Source organism: Pleurodeles waltl, chromosome 8 (assembly GCF_031143425.1).
Source record: "Pleurodeles waltl isolate 20211129_DDA chromosome 8, aPleWal1.hap1.20221129, whole genome shotgun sequence".
Classification (NCBI taxonomy): Eukaryota; Metazoa; Chordata; class Amphibia; order Caudata; family Salamandridae; genus Pleurodeles; species Pleurodeles waltl.
This window is the reverse complement of record NC_090447.1, coordinates 1,210,936,838-1,210,955,920: the sequence shown is the minus strand read 5'-3', so window position 1 is coordinate 1,210,955,920 and position 19,083 is coordinate 1,210,936,838. Positions and strand designations below refer to the sequence as shown.

The window sequence follows — 19,083 nt, the reverse complement described above, 5'->3', positions numbered from 1 at the left end:
TTGCGCTGCTAAAATCAACATCTTCTGAGATTTCAGGAACAGGCAGACTTGAATCAGAAAACTACATTTCTCAACACAATTTTGGCATTTTATTTGGACATACCCCATTTTTACTATTTTTTGTGCTTTTAGCCTCCTTCCAGGTAATGACAGAAATGGGTATGAAACCAATGCTGGATCCCGGAAAGCTAAACATTTATGAAACATAGGCTCTATTCTAAATTCACCAAGAGGTCATTTGTGTAGATCCTACAAGATTTCCCTACAGAAAATAGCAGCTAAAATGAGAAAATATTGAAATTGAGGTGAAAAAAAACAGCTATTTTTCTCTACGTTTTACTCTGTAACTTTTTCCTTCAATGTCTGATTTTTGAAAACAATATACTGTTATGTCTGTTGGACTCTTTTGGTTGCAGGGATTTATTGGGCTTATAGGTTCATCAATAACCCTAGGTACCCAGAGCCAATAAATGAGCTGCAAATTGCAATGGGTTTTCATTCTATATCGGGTATACAGCAAATCATTTGCTGAAATATAAAGAGTGAAGAATAGGTATCAAGAAAATATTTGTATTTCCAAAATGGGCACAAGATAAGGTGTTGAGAAGCAGTGGTTATTTGCACATCTCTGAATTCCGGGGTACCCCTATAAGCATGTGAATTATAGGGTATTTCTCAAATAGACTTTTTATTTTACACACTGTCTTACATTTGGAAGGTAAAATGTTGACAAGGACAAAGGGCAATAACACTTTTTCTTCTATTCTATTTTGCCCCAAGTCTCCCGATACAAATGGTACCTCACTTGGGTGGGTAGGTCTAGTGCCTGCGACAGGAAATGCAACATGGACACATCACATTTTTCAATTGAAATCTGACATGTTTTTTGCAAAGTGCCTAGCTGTGGATTTTGGCCTCCAGCTCAGCCGGCACCTATGGAAACCTACCAAACTTGTGCATTTTTTAAAACTAGACACCTAGGGAAATCGTAGATGGGGTGACCTATGGTTTCTTTTATCCAGAATCCTTTGCAAACCTCAAAATTTGGCCCAAAAACACTTTTCCCTCACATTTCAGTGACAGAAAGTTCTGGAATCTGACTGGAGCCACAAATTTCCATCCACCCAGCATTTCCTCAAGTCTCCCAATAATAATGGTACTTCACTTGTGTGGGTAGGCCTAGTGCCCGTGAAAGGAAATTCCCCAAAACACAACGTGGACACATAACATTTTCCCAAAGAAAACAGAGTTGTTTTTTGCAAAGTGCCTAGCTGTGGATTTTGGTCTCTAGCTCGCCGGCACCTAGGGAAACCTACCAAACCTGTGCATTTTTTAAAACTAGACACCTTGGGGAATTCAAGATGGGGTGACTGGTGGGACTCTCACCAGATTCTGTTACCCAGAATCCTTTGCAAGCATAAAAATTTGGCCAAAAAAACCACTTTTTCCTCGGATTTCGGTAACAGAAAGTTCTGGAATCTGAAAGGAGCCACAAATTTCCTTCCACCCAGCATCCCCCCAAGTCTCCTGATAAAAATGGTACCTCACTTGTGTGGGTAAGCCTAGTGCCCATGACAGGATATGTCCCAAAACACTAAGTGGAAACATCAAAATGATCAAATGCAAAATTACCTGCTTTTGCAGGGGGCACCTGCGTTTTTGGTTCTGGGATCAGCAGCCATCTAGGGAAACCTACCAAACCAAACATTTTTGAAAGCTAGACACCCGAGGGAATCCAGGGAGGTGTGACTTGCATGGATCCCCTAGTGTTTTCTTACCCAGAATCATCAGCAAACCTCAAATTTAGCTAAGAAATGACATTATTCCCACATTTCTGTGTGGGATCACTGCACCGGCACAAATTTCCTACCACTCAATGTTCCCCTCAGTCTCCCGGTAAACCTCACTTTTGTAGGTGGGTCAAGTGCCTGTGACAGGGATGAGCCAAAAACATGCCAAAAATGAGGGGGAACCAAAGAGGGTCCAAAAGGGCAGTTTGAAAAAAAATGTTTTTAGGCTGACAAGTGGGGCAGGATTTTTTATCAGCATAGATGCTGGGTGGTAGGAATTTTGTGGATTCCTGCAGATTCCGAAAAGGTCCCATCTCAAAAAAGTAGGATAAAGTGTGATTTCCAGCAAAGTTGGTGGTTTGTAGGGGATTGTGGGTAAGAAAATGGTGCGGGGTGCATGTGAAGCACACCATCCTGGACTCACCCCGATGTTTAGTTTTCAGATATGTCTAGGTCTTGTGGATTTTTTTCTACATGGCAGCGTCCCAAAGTCCAAAAAGTGCAGCCCTCACCGTTCCAAGTGGGACGATTTTGAGAGTTAAACAAGCTCTCATGGCCCAAATGTAATACCAAAACCCAAAATAATAAAATGTCATCTTGCTTGCCGTGGGATAACATGTTTTAGTGTGTGGGGAAGAGCTGAAAGGCTGTTACCCCATTCAGTTGGGGTGGGGGACAAAGGACAAAGGAGAAACAGCCGCCCTCATCCTCCTGGACCTATCAGCAGCCTTTGACACGGTCTGCCACCGCACCCTATCAGCATGCCTCCATGACGCCGGTATCCAAGAGAAGGCCCTGGCCTGGACCACATCCTTCCTCTCCGGCAGAACCCAGAGCGTCCGCCTCCCACCCTTCCGCTCCAAAACCACCGAGATCACCTGCGGCGTCCCACAGGGATCCTCCCTCAGCCCGACACTGTTCAATATCTACATGGCCCCCCTCGGCCACGTCGCACGACAACACAACCTCAACATCATCTCCTACGCGGACGACACCCAGCTGATCATATCCCTCACCGAAGATCCCCACACCGCCAAAGCTAACCTCCACCGAGGAATGAAGGCCGTAGCCAACTGGATGAAGGACAGCAGACTGAAGCTGAACTCAGACAAGACGGAGGTGCTCATTCTCGGACCCACCCCATCAGCCTGGGACGACTCTTGGTGGCCCACGTCACTAGGCACAGCCCCGGAACCCACGGACCACGCACGCAACCTGGGGGTCATCCTCGACTCCACTCTCTCCATGACCAGGCAAGTCAACGCCGTCTCCGTGTCCTGATTCAACACCCTCCATATGCTCCGCAGGATCTTCAAATGGATCCCCCTCGACACGAGAAAAAACGTTACCCAGGCCCTCATCACCAACAGACTTGACTAGGGGAACGCCCTCTACTCAGGAATTACAAACAAGCTCCTGAGACGACTCCAACGCATCCAGAACGCCTCAGCCCGACTCATCCTCGATGTCCCCCGCCGCAGCCACATCACAGTCCACCTGAGAGGCCTGCACTGACTCCCTGTCAACAAAAGGATCACCTTCAAGCTCCTGATCCACGCATACAAAGCACTGCACAACACCGGACCCACCTACCTCAACAACTGACTCAGCTTCCACAGCCCCACCCGAAGCCTCCGCTCAGCCAACCTCGCCCTCGCCACAGTCCCCCGCATCCGAAAATCCACCGCCGGCGGCAGATCCTTCTCCTACCTTGCCGCCAAGACCTGGAACACTCTCCCCACCATCCTACGACATACCCAGGACCTGCTGGCCTTTAGAAGACTCCTCAAGACCTGGCTCTTCGACCAGTAGCAACCCCCCCCTCCCCAGCGCCTTGAGACCCTCGCGGGTATGTAGCGCGCTGTACAAATGCAGTGATTGATTGATGGGGGCATAACCATGCCCATACTGGTTGGTAGCCACCACCTCAGTTTTTTTTTTAACTCCCTGACATCTAGTAAGCTTTCTGCCCCCCAGGGAGTGGATCGGGTGTAATTGCCCCATCTACCCACCGGTGGACAGAACAACTTTGGCCCATTTATTTGGGGTGGGGGTATGGTCATACCCCACCCTCTCTTTTTGAAAAAAACAATCTTCCCTGGTCTCTGGTGGGCTTTCTGCCCCCCTTGGGGGTAGATGGGTCTTCCAAAAATAGGCTGATCTGCCCCCAAGGGAGGCAGATATGGCCAACAGTAATGTGCCCCCATGGGTAGCAACCCTTGCCCAAGGGGCTGCCCCCCAAAACAAAACACACACATACACACACCAATCCCTGGTGCCTAAGTAGTTTCTGCCTCCCACCTTAGGGACAGATCAGCCTAAGTGAAATAGGCTTATGACCTAAAATAAATTTACCCCCCAGGGGAACAACCTTTGCTTAAGGAGTCGCTCCCCTTGTGTGAAATTGACACAAAAAAATAAAAATCCCTTGTGTCTAGTGTTTCTGCCTTCCTAATAAAAATAGGCCATTCTGCCGCCAAGGGGAGCAGAAAAGGCCTAAAATAATTTTTACCCCCAGGGAAGCGACCCGTGCCTAAGGGGCCGCCGCCCACGTCCAAAAAAAGATCCCTGGTGCCTTGAGGTTTCACCCCCCCACCCGGGCAGATCAGCCTACTTACAATAGGCAGATCTGCCTACAAGGGGGGGGCAGAAATGGCATAAAAACACATTTTCCCCCCAGGGGAGCGACCCTTGCCTAAGGGGTCGTTCCCAACATATATAAAAAATAAAACAACTACAAAAAAAATTCCCTGGTGTCTAGCGGTTTCTGCCCCCCCAGGGGCAGACTGGCCTAATCATAATAGGCCAATCTGCCCCCTGGCGGGGCAGAAATGGCCTTAAAATAAATTAAAATCAGCTCTCCTTATTCAATGACATAAAAAAACAAACTCGCTGTTGTCTAGTGGACATTTCTGCTGCCTGATCGCATTGCGATCGGGCAGCAGAATTGCAGAGAGACATCAAAGGAAAAGAAAGGCCTTTCCTTTCCTTTGATGCCTCTCTCGCCCCACCATGGGATCGAAGGTGTAATGTTTTTGCATTTCTCCTCCGATCAGCGCGGAGGGGGCAGCCTGTGATGAGGTCGGCACGCGATTGCGGGCTGACATCATCAGATGCTGGGGGGGTCTAGGGGTGGCGGGGAAGCGATTCCCCTTTCATCCCTGCCCTGAGGGCCCACAACAGGACGTAATGGTTACGTCTTTGGCACTCGAGCGGTGCAAACGAGGACATAACCGTTACATCCCAGGCATCCAAGGGATTAAGGAAATGAATGCACCCAGTATTCCCACCCCTGCTAAAGTTTACAAATGGCAAAGATATATAAATGCGTCTGAAGATCAGCTCAATGAATGGGTTCAGAATGGTACATTTAACTCATCATTTTCGCCTTCTGCTGGGTGGTTATTGTGGTTTGTAGACACCAATGGGTGCCATACGCATTTTGTTAACTCCTCAGGGGTTTTAGAATGAATAGGCCGGGTCCTCACTATGTGTCCTCAGAACACTTGGGTATAGTGACAACATAAAGTGTGGAGAAACTATGCCAGCAATCATTGAAGGGTTCCTCGCTGGATGCTGTCAAAGAACATCTTATTCTCCTGTCCAATAACACAGATTTACAGGATTTCCTGTTGGGCCCCAGAAGACATCATAGAAAACGCTTCTTATATGCTGCATATAGTTAAATATGGAAGCTTTCCCAACAAGAATTGGCTAACTGTTTCAGGCAAATAGACCAGAAAAATTTACAGAAAGCATTAGCCTTTGTAGATAATGGAATTAACACCTTGTCCGACCGAAAATACACCTTAAATAACATTGTATCCTCTGCAATAGATACAATAGAGAGTGATGTATAATTCTTGCAACATGGACAAAGTCAGCTAAGATAAAATATTATTAAAAGTTTCCTAAACAGTAGATATTCAGGAATAGTTTTTCGATAACATGGGAGAAAGATCCAACATTTCAGAGCCACAACTCACAATGCTCTACTGCGAGTTCTTTGTTTATGGCATCTAAGTTATTCTGAAATGTTTAGAGTCCAAAGTTTGAAAAGTTTTATTTGGGGAATACTTAAAAAGGCACCATGCTAGGAGAATTTTCTAGATCATAAAACTTTCTGTGAATTAGGCAATGAACTTTAAGTAGAATCCTCTGCTTGATGAGAAGCCAGTGCAGAGATTTTCTATGTTATAAACACTTTTAGTCCTCTTCGTACTGAATGCAATCCTCACAGCACAATTCTGTTTAGACTGGATGGGAACTATAATAGTTTTAGGCATTCCAGTGGATAGTAGTGTTGCAATAATTCGAAACATAAAGTCATAATATGAATAGAGAAACGTTCTTACAGCATGTTTCTTTAAAAACGTATTTTATGCTATCGGTATCCAAGATATTATATTATACTATGCAGTATATCGTCCAACATGGGTGATATCTTGTGCACACCTTTACTATTCTCATTACCTTCGATTTTTTGCCAACTGGAAAAATATCTTAATCTGCTTACAGAGGAATTTCGAAAAGACAACCAGCAGTTTACTGCCGTTTTAGCCCCGGCGGTGATAATCCGCCAGGGCAGCGCTGCCCTAGGGATTATGACCCCCCTACCGCCAGCCTGTTTCTGGCGGTTTGCACGGCCAGGAAGAGGCTGGCGGTAAGGGGTGTCCTGGGGCCCCTGGGGGCCCCTGCACTGCCCATGCCACTGGCATGGGCAGTGCAGGGGCCCCCTAACGGGGCCCCGGCCAGCTTTTCATTGTCTGCATAGCAGACAGTGAAAAGCGCGACGGGTGCAACTGCACCCGTCGCACGGCCGCAACACCGCCAGCTCCATTAGGAGCCGGCTCCTATGTTGCGGCCTCATTCCCGCCGGCCCAGTGGGAATGTCATAATGGGGGCCGCGTGAGTGCGGCCGCATTGGCGGCCGCACGGCGGTTACCGCCTGGCGGGCAGCGGTAGCCGCCCGCCAAGGTCGTAATGACCGCCAATGTCTATCGTTTCTTATGAAGACTCAAATAATTAAAAAGCTTACCACATTACAATGCACAATTGCATTTCTAAAGAAAAATAACAAGACCTACAAACTTACGTTGAAAAGGCGTTGTTTTGCTTTTCACATCGAATCCCTTTGCACTTAGTTTGCTCATCTCCATCTGTTTCATAATAGAAGTAGAGCTGGTTCAACCCATTCGCAAATGCTAGCAGCACAAGGCAGTATATGAATAAAAACTTTAAAATGTCCAGAAGCATCCTCCCCAGGGAGATCTGCAGCGGTCCCAGGTGAGAGTTTGCTGTAAACAATGAGATTAAGCGCAGGGAGCTAAAGATGTTGGCGATGGCGAAGACTGCTTCCGCTACCAGTGTGGGATGCCACATCTCCCAATCTTCCCTCGGCCGACTGCCGTTGTACTGGAAAGAAAAAAAGCACACTTCAGGAAAGTCTCACAGAACATATTGAATGCGTACATTTTATTAAAGAAAAGAGAGGGTATCCAAGAAAGTAAAGGCCACAACTACACGGGATCTGCACAAAGCTGTAAACTAAAGCACATAAATTACACCTACAATGTGAGTACATTCAAAGACACACTAATAAAGCAACACCCACCATTCATTGCATAATAACAATAATTTTGCTAAACTCCCAGGCATGGTATTCTGATTGTGTAAGCACACTTTCACAAAGACTATGAATTGCTCGGTATTCCAGATTTTAAATCTTTATGTTTATGGAGTCACTTCGAATGTCTCTATGCTGGTAGGAGCTGGGATGCTTGAGAAAGAGCATTTGAGAGGACTAAGCACGCAACGTCCACAGGGAAAAGCATGAAGAGAGAGCTACAACTATAGATCATAACCAGAGCGACCAGAATTATGCAGCTGGGGAGGGTACATTTATGTGGCATGCTTGACTAAATTACGCAGCAAGAAATGACAAATTATGTGGCATATTGCGGCACATTTTGTACACTGCTTTGTCACTGGTACCCATATTAACAGTCTTTAGTAGGAATTTAAACCTAAATAAACCGATCTTAGAACTTGCCCTATCAAAAAAGGTCTGCCACTACACAGCAGTACTGTATGGCACTGTTTTAAGAAGTGTGTATCCATTCGAGAGAGATACAAATATTTTGTGTTAAAATATGCAGCGTATGCAGAAGACGGTGGAATATTTGACACATGAGGGTAACTCAATATTTATGCAGAAAATACCAAAACTACAGTAATGACAGGGGCTCTGATTCTAACACTTGTGGGTATGGGTATATGATGGTATCGAGATAAAGAAGTTCTCCGCAACACCTAACTGTGGGTGGGAGTTAGTGTCAACATAGGGTTACAACATGCCGACTCGGACAGCTCCATTTCATTTCTCTCATTGGAGTATGGACATTCGACTAAACATCTTAGAGCTATTATATCCCTTAGTGCCACAGCACATGTAAGCAGGATTATGAAGACAGACATTATATGTAAGTTTAAGCATTGCCCAAGAGCTCGTGTCATTTTTTCATCACACACCAAAACCGTGTTACTTGTTAACAAGAGTACGTAAGTGAAGATATTAATCCTTAAACGACAGAACAGGCTACTAAATATAAAATTGCAACACAATTAAGAAAGCATTTTATTGGACTTTTATTGATTGGTCTCTGTGCAGTATCAATTGCTTTCACTTATGTGAGCAGGCTCCTGTTGCATGAGTAAAATTAGATAGTCTGCACTGCCATGAAACAGTTTAGCTTGCAGACCCTTAAACATTCATTTTTCAGAGCCACTAAAACCCAATAACAGTGAGGTACCAGTCAGGACTGTAATAGTGGTTTCTCCTTTGCGCCGTTTTCAGACACGTGATTACACAACCAATTGGTATCTATCTCTCTATCTATCTATCTATCAATCAATCTATCTATCTATATATCTATCTATCTACTTGTGACACCACTGATTACATTGCAAATGACATCATTACAGATGACATCATCTAATGAGCATGAGTGTTTTGTGGAAGTCTCTGACACTAAAAGATATATACTGAGCTACACCAGAAGTTAAATTACTATTCTTTCTGTACTACTGAATGTTAGTATTTCTAGCATATATCATCTGAACTATATAATCCTGTTTTTAAAATGGGTGTACTATTCATGAGTGAACTAGCCTCTAAGTTGGCACATGTCCCCTGATGATGTTGTTGTATGGTAGTGCTTTGCAACAGTCTAAGCTGTTCATTGAGACTTCACTCATAGTGGTGGCTGAGTACAGTTGTGTTGTATGACATACTGACCACTTTTCTTAGAACTCTCTCCTCTGTGATGAATTTCTGTAGTAGGAGTTTGCAATAAGTTCATATGTTCACTCAGACTACTGCTCTCTATGGTGATGGCTCAATGTAGTAATGGTTTGCAACAGACTGACCTCTCGTCTGACACCTTACTCCAGGATGAAGAAAAACTTTACTAGTGGCTTGTGACACAGTGGCATGTCTTCTAAGACCTTTCTACTTAATGTGTGTTGCAGTAGTTTGTGTAAAACTGATGTCTGCTCTAAAACCTCTTTCCAGGTTGATGAATGGTATTGTTGTTGTGATTTGCAATAGATTAACCTTCATGGTTAGATATCTTACTTTGGTTATTAGTGTTTAGAGTAGTCGCTTAGAAGAGACAGAACTATTTGCTGAGAACTCTGTCCTGGATGATAAGTGAGTGTAGTAGTTGATAAGGTTATAGTGAGCTGTCTGCTGTACATCTCTCACCTGTCTCCTTTTCATATTTAAAAACAAAATAGTATTTTTATGAAGTATATGAAAGTTTACTTTGCTAGATGATTTCATCAGTGATGTCATTACTGATGTTGTTTAAGTTGTCATCAGTGATATCACTGACCATGTCATGAGTGATGTAATATGTGAGGTCATAAGTAGTGCATTGCAGGAGGCATACGTTATAGTCCGGTCAAGTAACTACAACTGTTAACTTTCTATGGATTCAGAACATCACTTTAACCTTTGTTTTTTTTAAGTGAATTTCTAAGGCTTTGTAATTTTATTTCCTAACTATAATGTCCCTGTAAGCTTTGATTTTGTGTTCAGTGAATTTCCACAGTTTTTGAAAGCTATTTCCTAACTATAACATCCCTGTAAACTTTGGTTTTCTATTTAATTTCACCATTTATTTGTATTATGCATTATACTACAATTTGACCCATAAGCTCAGTTCACTAATATAAATGTTCATAAATTTAGCAATATATTTTATTTACAATATCATTCTTATTATATATTTAAAAACAAATAGAGCAAATTTTGATAAACAAATGATACCACAATGACAAAAAATCCAATCTGTAGAACAGTAGATACTGAATTTTAATGTTTTTAAGTTTTTAGTGAAATTAGAGCCTAAAAGCAGAAAGTGAGACTCGTGGCTATCTGATTGCACTAGACCTAGGGAACGCTCAGGCTGACTGCAACTGAGTTTTGGTTGGATACAGTGACTAGGTTAGTCTTGCTGACAAGTTACCTTCTAAAGTCTAGTGCACAGAATTTTGTTCACATTGGAGCAGGCCATGAGAAGAACATTTTTGCCACATAGAGCAGGTTGAAGGTTGCAGATGGTCGTTGCTGTAGTGCAAAGAACTGGCCATCTCTGGAAATAAGCAGTGGTTGATCATCACAGGCGGTCACAGTCAGTGTGAAGTGAATGTCTTGCATTGCCATTATCATGGACGATCGCTGTCAATGCAAAGCATAGGTCTAGCTACAGCTTTACATTGGCAGTAGTCATGCATGGTCGATTTTCAGCACAAAAGTTTATGTTACAATAATGACAAGCCCAAACTTCAGGATTGTCCCCTTCAGTTTCAGGAGGAGTTCTCACTGATGTTAGCTAAGGGACCAGGTCATAGGAGGCTCTTTTTGGAGATCAGGACTCTCTCCAGGCAGGTCCAGGCATGTCCAGTTGGTTCTAGTCTGTAGGGCAGTTGCAGAGAGGCCTTTGGAAGATCATTTTGTCCCTGTAGTTCAAACATATACAGATGGTCATCAAGTTGATCTGTAGAGTCACTTTTGGATAGCCTGGGATTAAGGCAAGCAGGATCAATTTTCATTCTTCAGACAGCAAGGCCGTCCTTCCAGCAAGAGTGGAGTCTTTCTTCTGAATCTTCCACAGGTCCAGGAGTATTCTGATGAGAGATTTTGTAGGTCACATTTTTATACCTGATATATTTGGTGCCAGCCTTTGTGTGGAGTAATTCACTGACCTACCTCTAAAGCTAGTTGTAGTCAGTTCTTCCCTACTCCCTGACAAAGACAAGGGGAGGCCTAGTGTCAAGTTCCTTTGTGTGTGCTACAGGCAGGGCTCCCAGGAAGACCCTGTCTCCTCACACCTATGCTTCCATTATCTCAAAGCCTCGAAGCAATACACAACCCACAATAGAATAGTCATTCACAATCATGTGCCTCAGATCACTAGTAGCAAGGCACAGATGGTTTGGAAAGAAAAATGCCAACTTTCTAAAAGTGGCATTTTCAAAACTATAGCTTAAAATCTGACTTTAGCATTAAGGGGGATTTTAAATTACAATTAATTTGACTGCAATCTACCTGCTCCCACTCTGCAGTTAGCACATATTAAGTGTAATACGGTTACCCAGTGTTAGTATATGGAAGAAATAGCTTTGCAACAGTGAAAAATGACTTTAGAAGATTTTCACTATCAAGACGTGTAAAACTTAAGCACATGTCCTATTTTTTAAACACCATGCACCCTGACCTATGAGCTTTTAGAGACTACTTTAGGTGTGACTTTCACATAGAAAAATGATGGTTTATGGCTGGTAAAAGATTTTTTGCCAGGTCAAAATGGCTGTTTAAAACTGCCCTACAGGCTAGAGTGGCGGGCCTGAGACATACTTTACAGGTCCACTTTAGTGGTGGCACAATGAGTGCTGCAGGATACTGCTATCATTTAATTTACCAAGCAGGGTACAGGTTCCACCATTCTCTAGGGTCTTCTAAGTAAATTGAATGTGCCAATGTTAAACAGTTTTGTGATGCACAATTTTCGGTGACAAATTATTTGTGCAATTGGTAATGATGTATATGACTGTAACGGATGAATTTATTATATTGTTATTAAACCCATATCATTATCTCATTTAGGACTGTGATAAATGATGTAGGATAGTTCTGCCACATTCCAACAATATTTAAATATTTTTGTGTCTTTACTAGAGTGAATTTGATGAAAAATGAAAATCAGCATTCTGAAGGAGGCTCTGTAGATTTTCTTGAAGAATGGGCTGGGAACCTCTAGGGTCTCATTTACAATGAGCTTTCACTGTTGCTGTGTCATTCTTTTGTTAGTTAGCAGTGGCGCATTCTTAGCTCCATATTTATGAAGTGACGCTAGAGGCCTCTGGCTTCAGTTTTCCCTCTAGTGCATCCATTTTTCTTAGCGCCAGATCTGGCTGTGTCAGGTAATGACAATGATATGCAAAGTAGGCCTTCTCTCTTAAAAAAACATGCAGAACTGACGTAGCTGGATTTACAAGGAAATAAAAAAAATTATGCTTCTTTGAGTAGAGACATGCAGAGTCTCAAATGATTCAAAAAATTAGACTAGGCATTAAAATGACGCATTTGCACTGGTACATAAGGAGAACATAACCAAATCACTCTGTGAAGCTCTAGGACAACATTGACCTACTCCTAGTGCAGCTTGAAGCCCCAAAAAGACCACCACCACTATCATGTTCACCACCTGCACCATGGAGGCAGCGCAGTAGAAAGGAGCGCATATATCAACAGTGTACACCACTAACTAACCTCAGGGAGAAAGAGGTAATTACCCATTACCATCTGAGTAGGTAGTTCATAGTACAGGTGCTACACCTGATTGTGCCAAATCTCCAGACAACAGCGGACAAGATTACCATCATCCATCCACATACAAAGCTCCTGGCTGTACTTCACATGCTGACCTCGGGGTCCTGCCAGATAAATGCAACCCAAATGTCTGGGATCTACCTGCCATCATTCGCCTCAATCCGACCCTCTGTCCTGGATGCCATCATCTGTCTGACACTCCACGACATCCTCTTCCCCAATACCCAGCAACTGCAGCAGGAGATCAAACAAGCATTCTATGCCATTGCTGGGTACCTACATGTGATGGGGACCATGGACTACATGCATGTGCAATTGGTTCCTCCTGCTGCAACTGCCCAGCTTTACCACAACAGAAAACACACCCACTCCTTCAATGTCCAAGCCATTGTCAACCATCATAGGTTATTTCTAAATGTGCTGGCAAAATAACCCAGCAGTGTGCATGATGCATACATATTCCGGGACTCAACCATAAACAACCTAGTCCAGGATGGACAATATGGAAATGGCATTCTTGTAGGTAAGCAGAAAAGTACCTAACAGACCGCAAACAATTAGAAATGGGTGACACAATACACATCTCAGTGTCTGCCAACACAGATAGAAACGTCAGTATGAGGGCTGTTCCATATACATACACAATGCATCATGTTACTTATGCAATGTACATCCCCCAGCCATACATGAGAACATATATAAGGCTAGTTTTAGATGTTACATGGTGAAAAGGCACTGAGCAGGGCATTGCAGGCTGGAATTATGGCTGACATCACTGTGTGCAAGAGAGGTGTTCCATGTCCATTGTGGGGGTGCCCCCATGCGACTCCTACAGTTCATCAGCAGTGTCATGGATCCAACACCACCAACTAGGTACAAGGTGACAAACCATGGCTCATGAGTAGGTGGCATGCAACTGTCCAAATGAATAGAATAGTAATTAGCAAAATCACTCCTATGTTCAATGTGTTCTGTGTATTGTGGGACACATCCATCACTCACTATGCCTCTGAGGCTACAGCCTTGGCTGGAAGGTGTTCCCCCACACACAAATGCAATCAAGAACCCCAACAACCCCTGATGCAATTGTGAATGTGTACCTGCTAGGCAACTTGTGTGCAAGTCTATTTGGAAGGACCTTCAAAGTGCAGGATATCGCAAATATTCTGTACTAATTTCCCTTCCCAGAGATGTAGTGTAGTGCAGGAAGTTGTGTAGCTGGACTGCAGAGGGCCACCCTTAAATCTTCAGGATCCATGTGCTGTGTACACATATTGAGTAGAATGCTGTCACACATGTACACAATGCTCCCCCACCATGACATGCACTCATGGATATGGCAAAGGCAGTTGTGACACCATGTCACTCAGTTGGTATGGCTATGTGTGAGTGAATACAGCATCAATGGTATTACATCAAGCGCCCTGGATAATATTTTACACTCAAGGCCTGTGCCGATGTAATGTAGGCCACCACCAATATTTGCGGATGACCATGGACCTATGCATGTGTCTGTGTAAACCATGCCTGGTATGTTACGATCTACCTAAGGAGGACCGCCAAGAGAAAAAAAACATCCACATTTGGTCCCTTCATACATGTGATGTGAACAAATAACATCCAGTGGACTAACCTGTTTAGTCCCCCCATTGCAGAGGTAATTACCTTTCTGGAAAAAAAAGTGGACTCTCGTCCACCACTAGGGCAGCATTAGTGACCCCTCTCTTAAAGCCTGGAAGAGCACCCACTGAACTTACTTCTCACAAACCATTGCCAATTATAAACTCAGAGTACAAGATACTGAGTAAAATATTAGTCAGTTGACTACTCCCTCTGCTGTCGCGACTGATCCATCCTGATCAGAACGGCTTTGTCTCATGACGCAGCACCTCCTTACATATCTGTTGGCTTTTAAGTACAATGGAGTCAGTTGGAGATCATCATCCAGCTGTATATCTCTGGATGTCAGCAAGGCCTTTGATACTCCGGGATGGAACTGCGTGTTGGCGGCATAAGCCTGTTTTGGAATTCTACCAACCTTTATAAATGGGTTACACTCATCACCCATGGCCAGGGCTCAGACAGGCCACCACATTTCAAATGAATATTAAGTGTTGTGCAGATCACAAGGCTGTCCCTTATCCCTGCTCTTATTTTTACCAGCAATAGAACCTCTAGTGCAGCGTATGCAACAAGACTCTCAAAAGTGGGGGATCCCCATGCACCGGGCTCTTCATTCAATCTCGGTATATGCCGAGTACATGGTACCATATTAAAGGGACCTTCTAAGAGATTTGGGAGACATTGTGAGGGCACTAACCACCTTTGGACGACTTTCCAGTCTTCTGATAAATGTGGACAAATCATGTGCATTCCCTTTCATGTCAGTAACAGTGGTCCCCATCCTCTGGCTTGGAGAAATGACTGTACAGGTCGCTCCACATACCTTTCACTATCTAGGTGTCAACATTTACTGTGACACTAAGAATATTCTCGAAGGCAACCTTTTACAAATGATAAATTGACTTAAAAGGTAAATTGCCTTCTGGGTTATATTGCCCTTGTCTGTAGCCGGCCGTCTCTCGCTGCCAAAAATGGTCATGTTACAGCGACTCTTTTAATATGTTGTTACTCTTCAGTTAGTGGTCCCTGCTTGGGTGTTCAGCCTACTGAACACAATGTTGGTGGGACATACCTGGGGATTAGGTTGCCGCACTATTAATCTTTGCAAATTGCAGCTTCCCACTGATACTGGAGGCATGGGTGCTCTGGACTTCAAAGGTTATTGTCTGGTGGGACAACTGTGGTGGCTAGCCTATTGGTTGGCCAGATTCAATCTTATAGAGACCGGATTTACAACAGCACAAGTGGCCCAGGGTCAACTACACAAACTCATTTGCCCTGGTGTAACACTGCCATCGGCCACATCTCTTCTTTCGTGAGTGGCCCTTGCCTAAAGGAGACTAGTGGTAAGATATACTGCTCCCATTCTGATTTATGCACCGAACATCCAGTTTCTTGGTTTTCCCCATTCCCTCAGGTACCCGGACATCACAACGGTTGAGCACCTGGTAACTGAATTGGAAGCTGAAGATCGGCTCACTGTTCCATGCTGGAACCCTTATGTCCTACACTGATTTTATTCCTCCCATGGCATTCCTGAGTCCTTGTTTCTTACTCATGCTTGTTTGCTTCGTTATGTCTGTCAAAGATGGTCCCCTGATGGGACTGAGCTGCCCACACACAAATTATTACAAGCATTACGCACCATGGGACATGGTAGACAACTTGTATGTTGGCTTTACAGTGGATCCAGGGCATGCCATAGAGACTCCCTTGTCCTCCTCAACCTTAAATCGGAAACAGACTTGATCTGTGAATTCCCAGACAAGAACTGGGTCCACACGCTAGAAAACTTCAGAAAAGTATCTTGCAACACAAGGTTTAAGTTTATACAATTCACAATTTTACATAGGGCATATATAACACCTCACAGGCTTAATGTCACCTTTCCCACTACCTTTTCAATATGTCCTAGATGTAAGGCCCTAGATGCTGACCTCCTTCATATCCTATGGTCCTGCCCTGCAACATACTCATTCTGGATGGGTATAGCCAAAATTATGACGACCATCTCTGGCATTGACCAGTGGACACAACACAATGTCAGCTGGGTTTGCCTCCTAGAGCCAGGGTCTCCCTGATCATAGTAAGATTTGCTAATCTAGCCTTTTTGTTGGTTAAACAAGGCATGACACAACACTGGAAGTCCCCCAGGGCCTTAAGGTTAAGTACTGGTGAGCAGAGAATGCTGGGGACAGGCCAAAAGTGAGGCTAATCGTAGAGAGGAATACAAAAGATTACTCAAAAACCCCATCTTCCTCAAATGGGAAGCCAAACTGGAAAGGATTGGGTTTAGTGCACACAATATTTAAATGATGCTTTGATTTTCAACTTTTCTCCATTTAATATATCTGCATTTACTCTGATAATATGCTGATGTGATCATACTGTTGGAGATACAATGCATAAATACTGTAATGCAACGTTATACTTTACTGAAAATGCAATAATGTTTGTGTTTTAAAAAAACAAAATAAACATCATGTGGACTAAAGCGGCAACACATAGCCACCACCAAATCCTACTGCATTAACAGGACAGTGAGGACGTAGAATTGTATAAAGGATCTGCCCTTGCTCTGCATTTGTCATCACATAGATTGGTAGAAGACTCCCCTGTAAATGCCAGTACACCAATATGAGTGACACATCATGTGATCACATCTTAGTGAAGTGCATGGCAATACCACTACACATAACACACATGGACAGGTGTGTACGCAATGCAGTTATCCTAATCATTGACACAATCTCTTTTTGTAAAATCCAGCTGATCAAGGATATTGGATAGAGCAGTGGGTAATGACCCCATAGGCAAACCTCTAGACAGACCCGGAGAAGGCTGTAATTTGCTTGAGCAGACCTTTGGCATTCATTACAAAGCTGTGGGATAGGGACACTTATACTGGCTATGGCATCTTGTACAGGGGTGCATGGGCCCATGTTAATATAAATATCACTCTGATTTGGACTGTGCGCTGTGTATAAGATGTGGGGCAAGAGGCACCGTTAATCTGCAGAGGTGCATTGGCAGTGCATCCCCTGATGGGAGCCCCTTGGAGGGTGGAACGGGGGAATATGGCCACATCCACACATGCCCTTCCAGGTGTGTCAAACCAATTACACCACTTGACTGCAAGGGAAACTGTAACCCTCACCCCAAGTTGCCTAATAGCCTGCTGCCTGCACTTTGGTACAGCACAGATTGGCAGAAGGATGTGCTCTCTCAAGATGTGGGTGCTGACTCCATGCCAGGGCAAGTTTGCAGCATCCCTGGGGGTATCTCTAGCAGTGTATTTGGGTGTCAATCCATATTTGGCACATGGGGCAACTCTTGGAAGTTGTGCTGTTGCACTAACAGAGGGATTGGTCCCTCTGAGAAGCCATTGGAGGCAGGGTAATCCATGGGTGCATGACAGAGATGCGGAAGCTGAGGTGGGAGAATGTCCGCTTCCACATGCAGAGGCTGTTTAAGGTTGAGCGGACAACCCACCAACTCAAACATCCATGGCCGGATATCATTAGCTGGGAACGTGACCTCCTGGATTACCTTGGAAATGAAGTTTGTGGAATTGTTGGTAAATACACATGGTTTGTGAATTCTAACTTGAATCTCATTTGCCTATAGTTGGTTTGCGCTAATAGCGTCTAAGGCTCACATACGTCTTAGCGCTAAAATGACATGCCCCCACAATTTATTTTTTTAAGAAACAAAGCATGCCACAGAGGCATTCAAACAGTGGGCTGTTATGTGCCCACACTGACCAGTCGCTCTATCATACCTAGTGAACATTTCCTCTGTTTGCACCACGGTGCACATGTTAACAGATGTGCTGTGCGCACCTTTCCTTTTCATAGCCTACCACATATGCTCATTTGTGTTGCCTTGGGGTACGTGCTTTTTTAAAAGTGGTTCTTATTTGTGACACTCCAGTTGTTCATCTCTCATGTAAGTGAGGTCTGATGTTTGTAACTTTGCCAATAAGTCTGACATATGGAAAGTCATACATCTGAGCAAATATCACATATTTGTTTACAAGTTCAAAAGAATTATGGTTTGGGGATGCACAGGACATGTATGGTCAATGTCTAGGACTATGCAGCTCTGACAGATAATGATCTCTATTAAATGAAGGAAAAAAGATGGCTAATGTCTGATTTATATAGGGTAGTCATGACAGGGTAAATCTGGGAATGCACCAGATTCTGCAAGATTCCATGGGTGTTATGTGGGAACACTCAAAGCAACACCCATGGAACACTCCTTTTGTGCAGTGGTATTCATGAAAGAGGTCCATATTTACAAATTTATGAAAAGCCAGACAAGGTGGCTTTGCGTGGCCTTGAAAAATAAGGGTTTTCTCACAATGCACCATCAGAGGGTCCAAAAACAAAACCCTTCAGTGGCACAGTGTGCTGTTAGGGCCTCGTAAATGAGGTCCTATGTGCCTAATTTACAGGATCATGACAAGCCATGCATGGTCGCAATATTTTGTTTTTTAATTATGGCCCTGCTGTGAGCGCCACATGACCCTAAAAAAAAGTGAGATGTCAACATTCCACACTTGGTAATGCATTTGAAGGGTTAACTCATGTTGTGTAATGTCCCATACTTTAATGGTGGATAGATCAACATTCCTATCCCCTGCCATCTTTACAGATAAGGGAAGGTGTGTTAGACCAGAAGAATGTTTGCAAAACATGAAGTGTGTACCATATCATGGTTACAAGAAAGCATTGCTACTAAGCATATTCAATACTGACATGGTCATAC

At 43.8% G+C, this 19,083-nt stretch overlaps 1 protein-coding gene across 5 annotated transcripts in view; it reads right to left on the bottom strand.

Moving 5' to 3' along the window:
• The window catches only part of TRPC4 (transient receptor potential cation channel subfamily C member 4), a 1,361,777-nt gene that overhangs the window by 102,114 nt on the left and 1,240,580 nt on the right, over positions 1 to 19,083 (bottom strand). For all 5 annotated transcript variants that reach the window (XM_069205494.1, XM_069205493.1, XM_069205497.1 and 2 more), the window contains one exon: positions 6,886 to 7,205. In XM_069205494.1, coding sequence (XP_069061595.1) covers positions 6,886 to 7,205 — 320 coding nt within the window. The remainder of the gene's footprint in view (positions 1 to 6,885; positions 7,206 to 19,083) is intronic.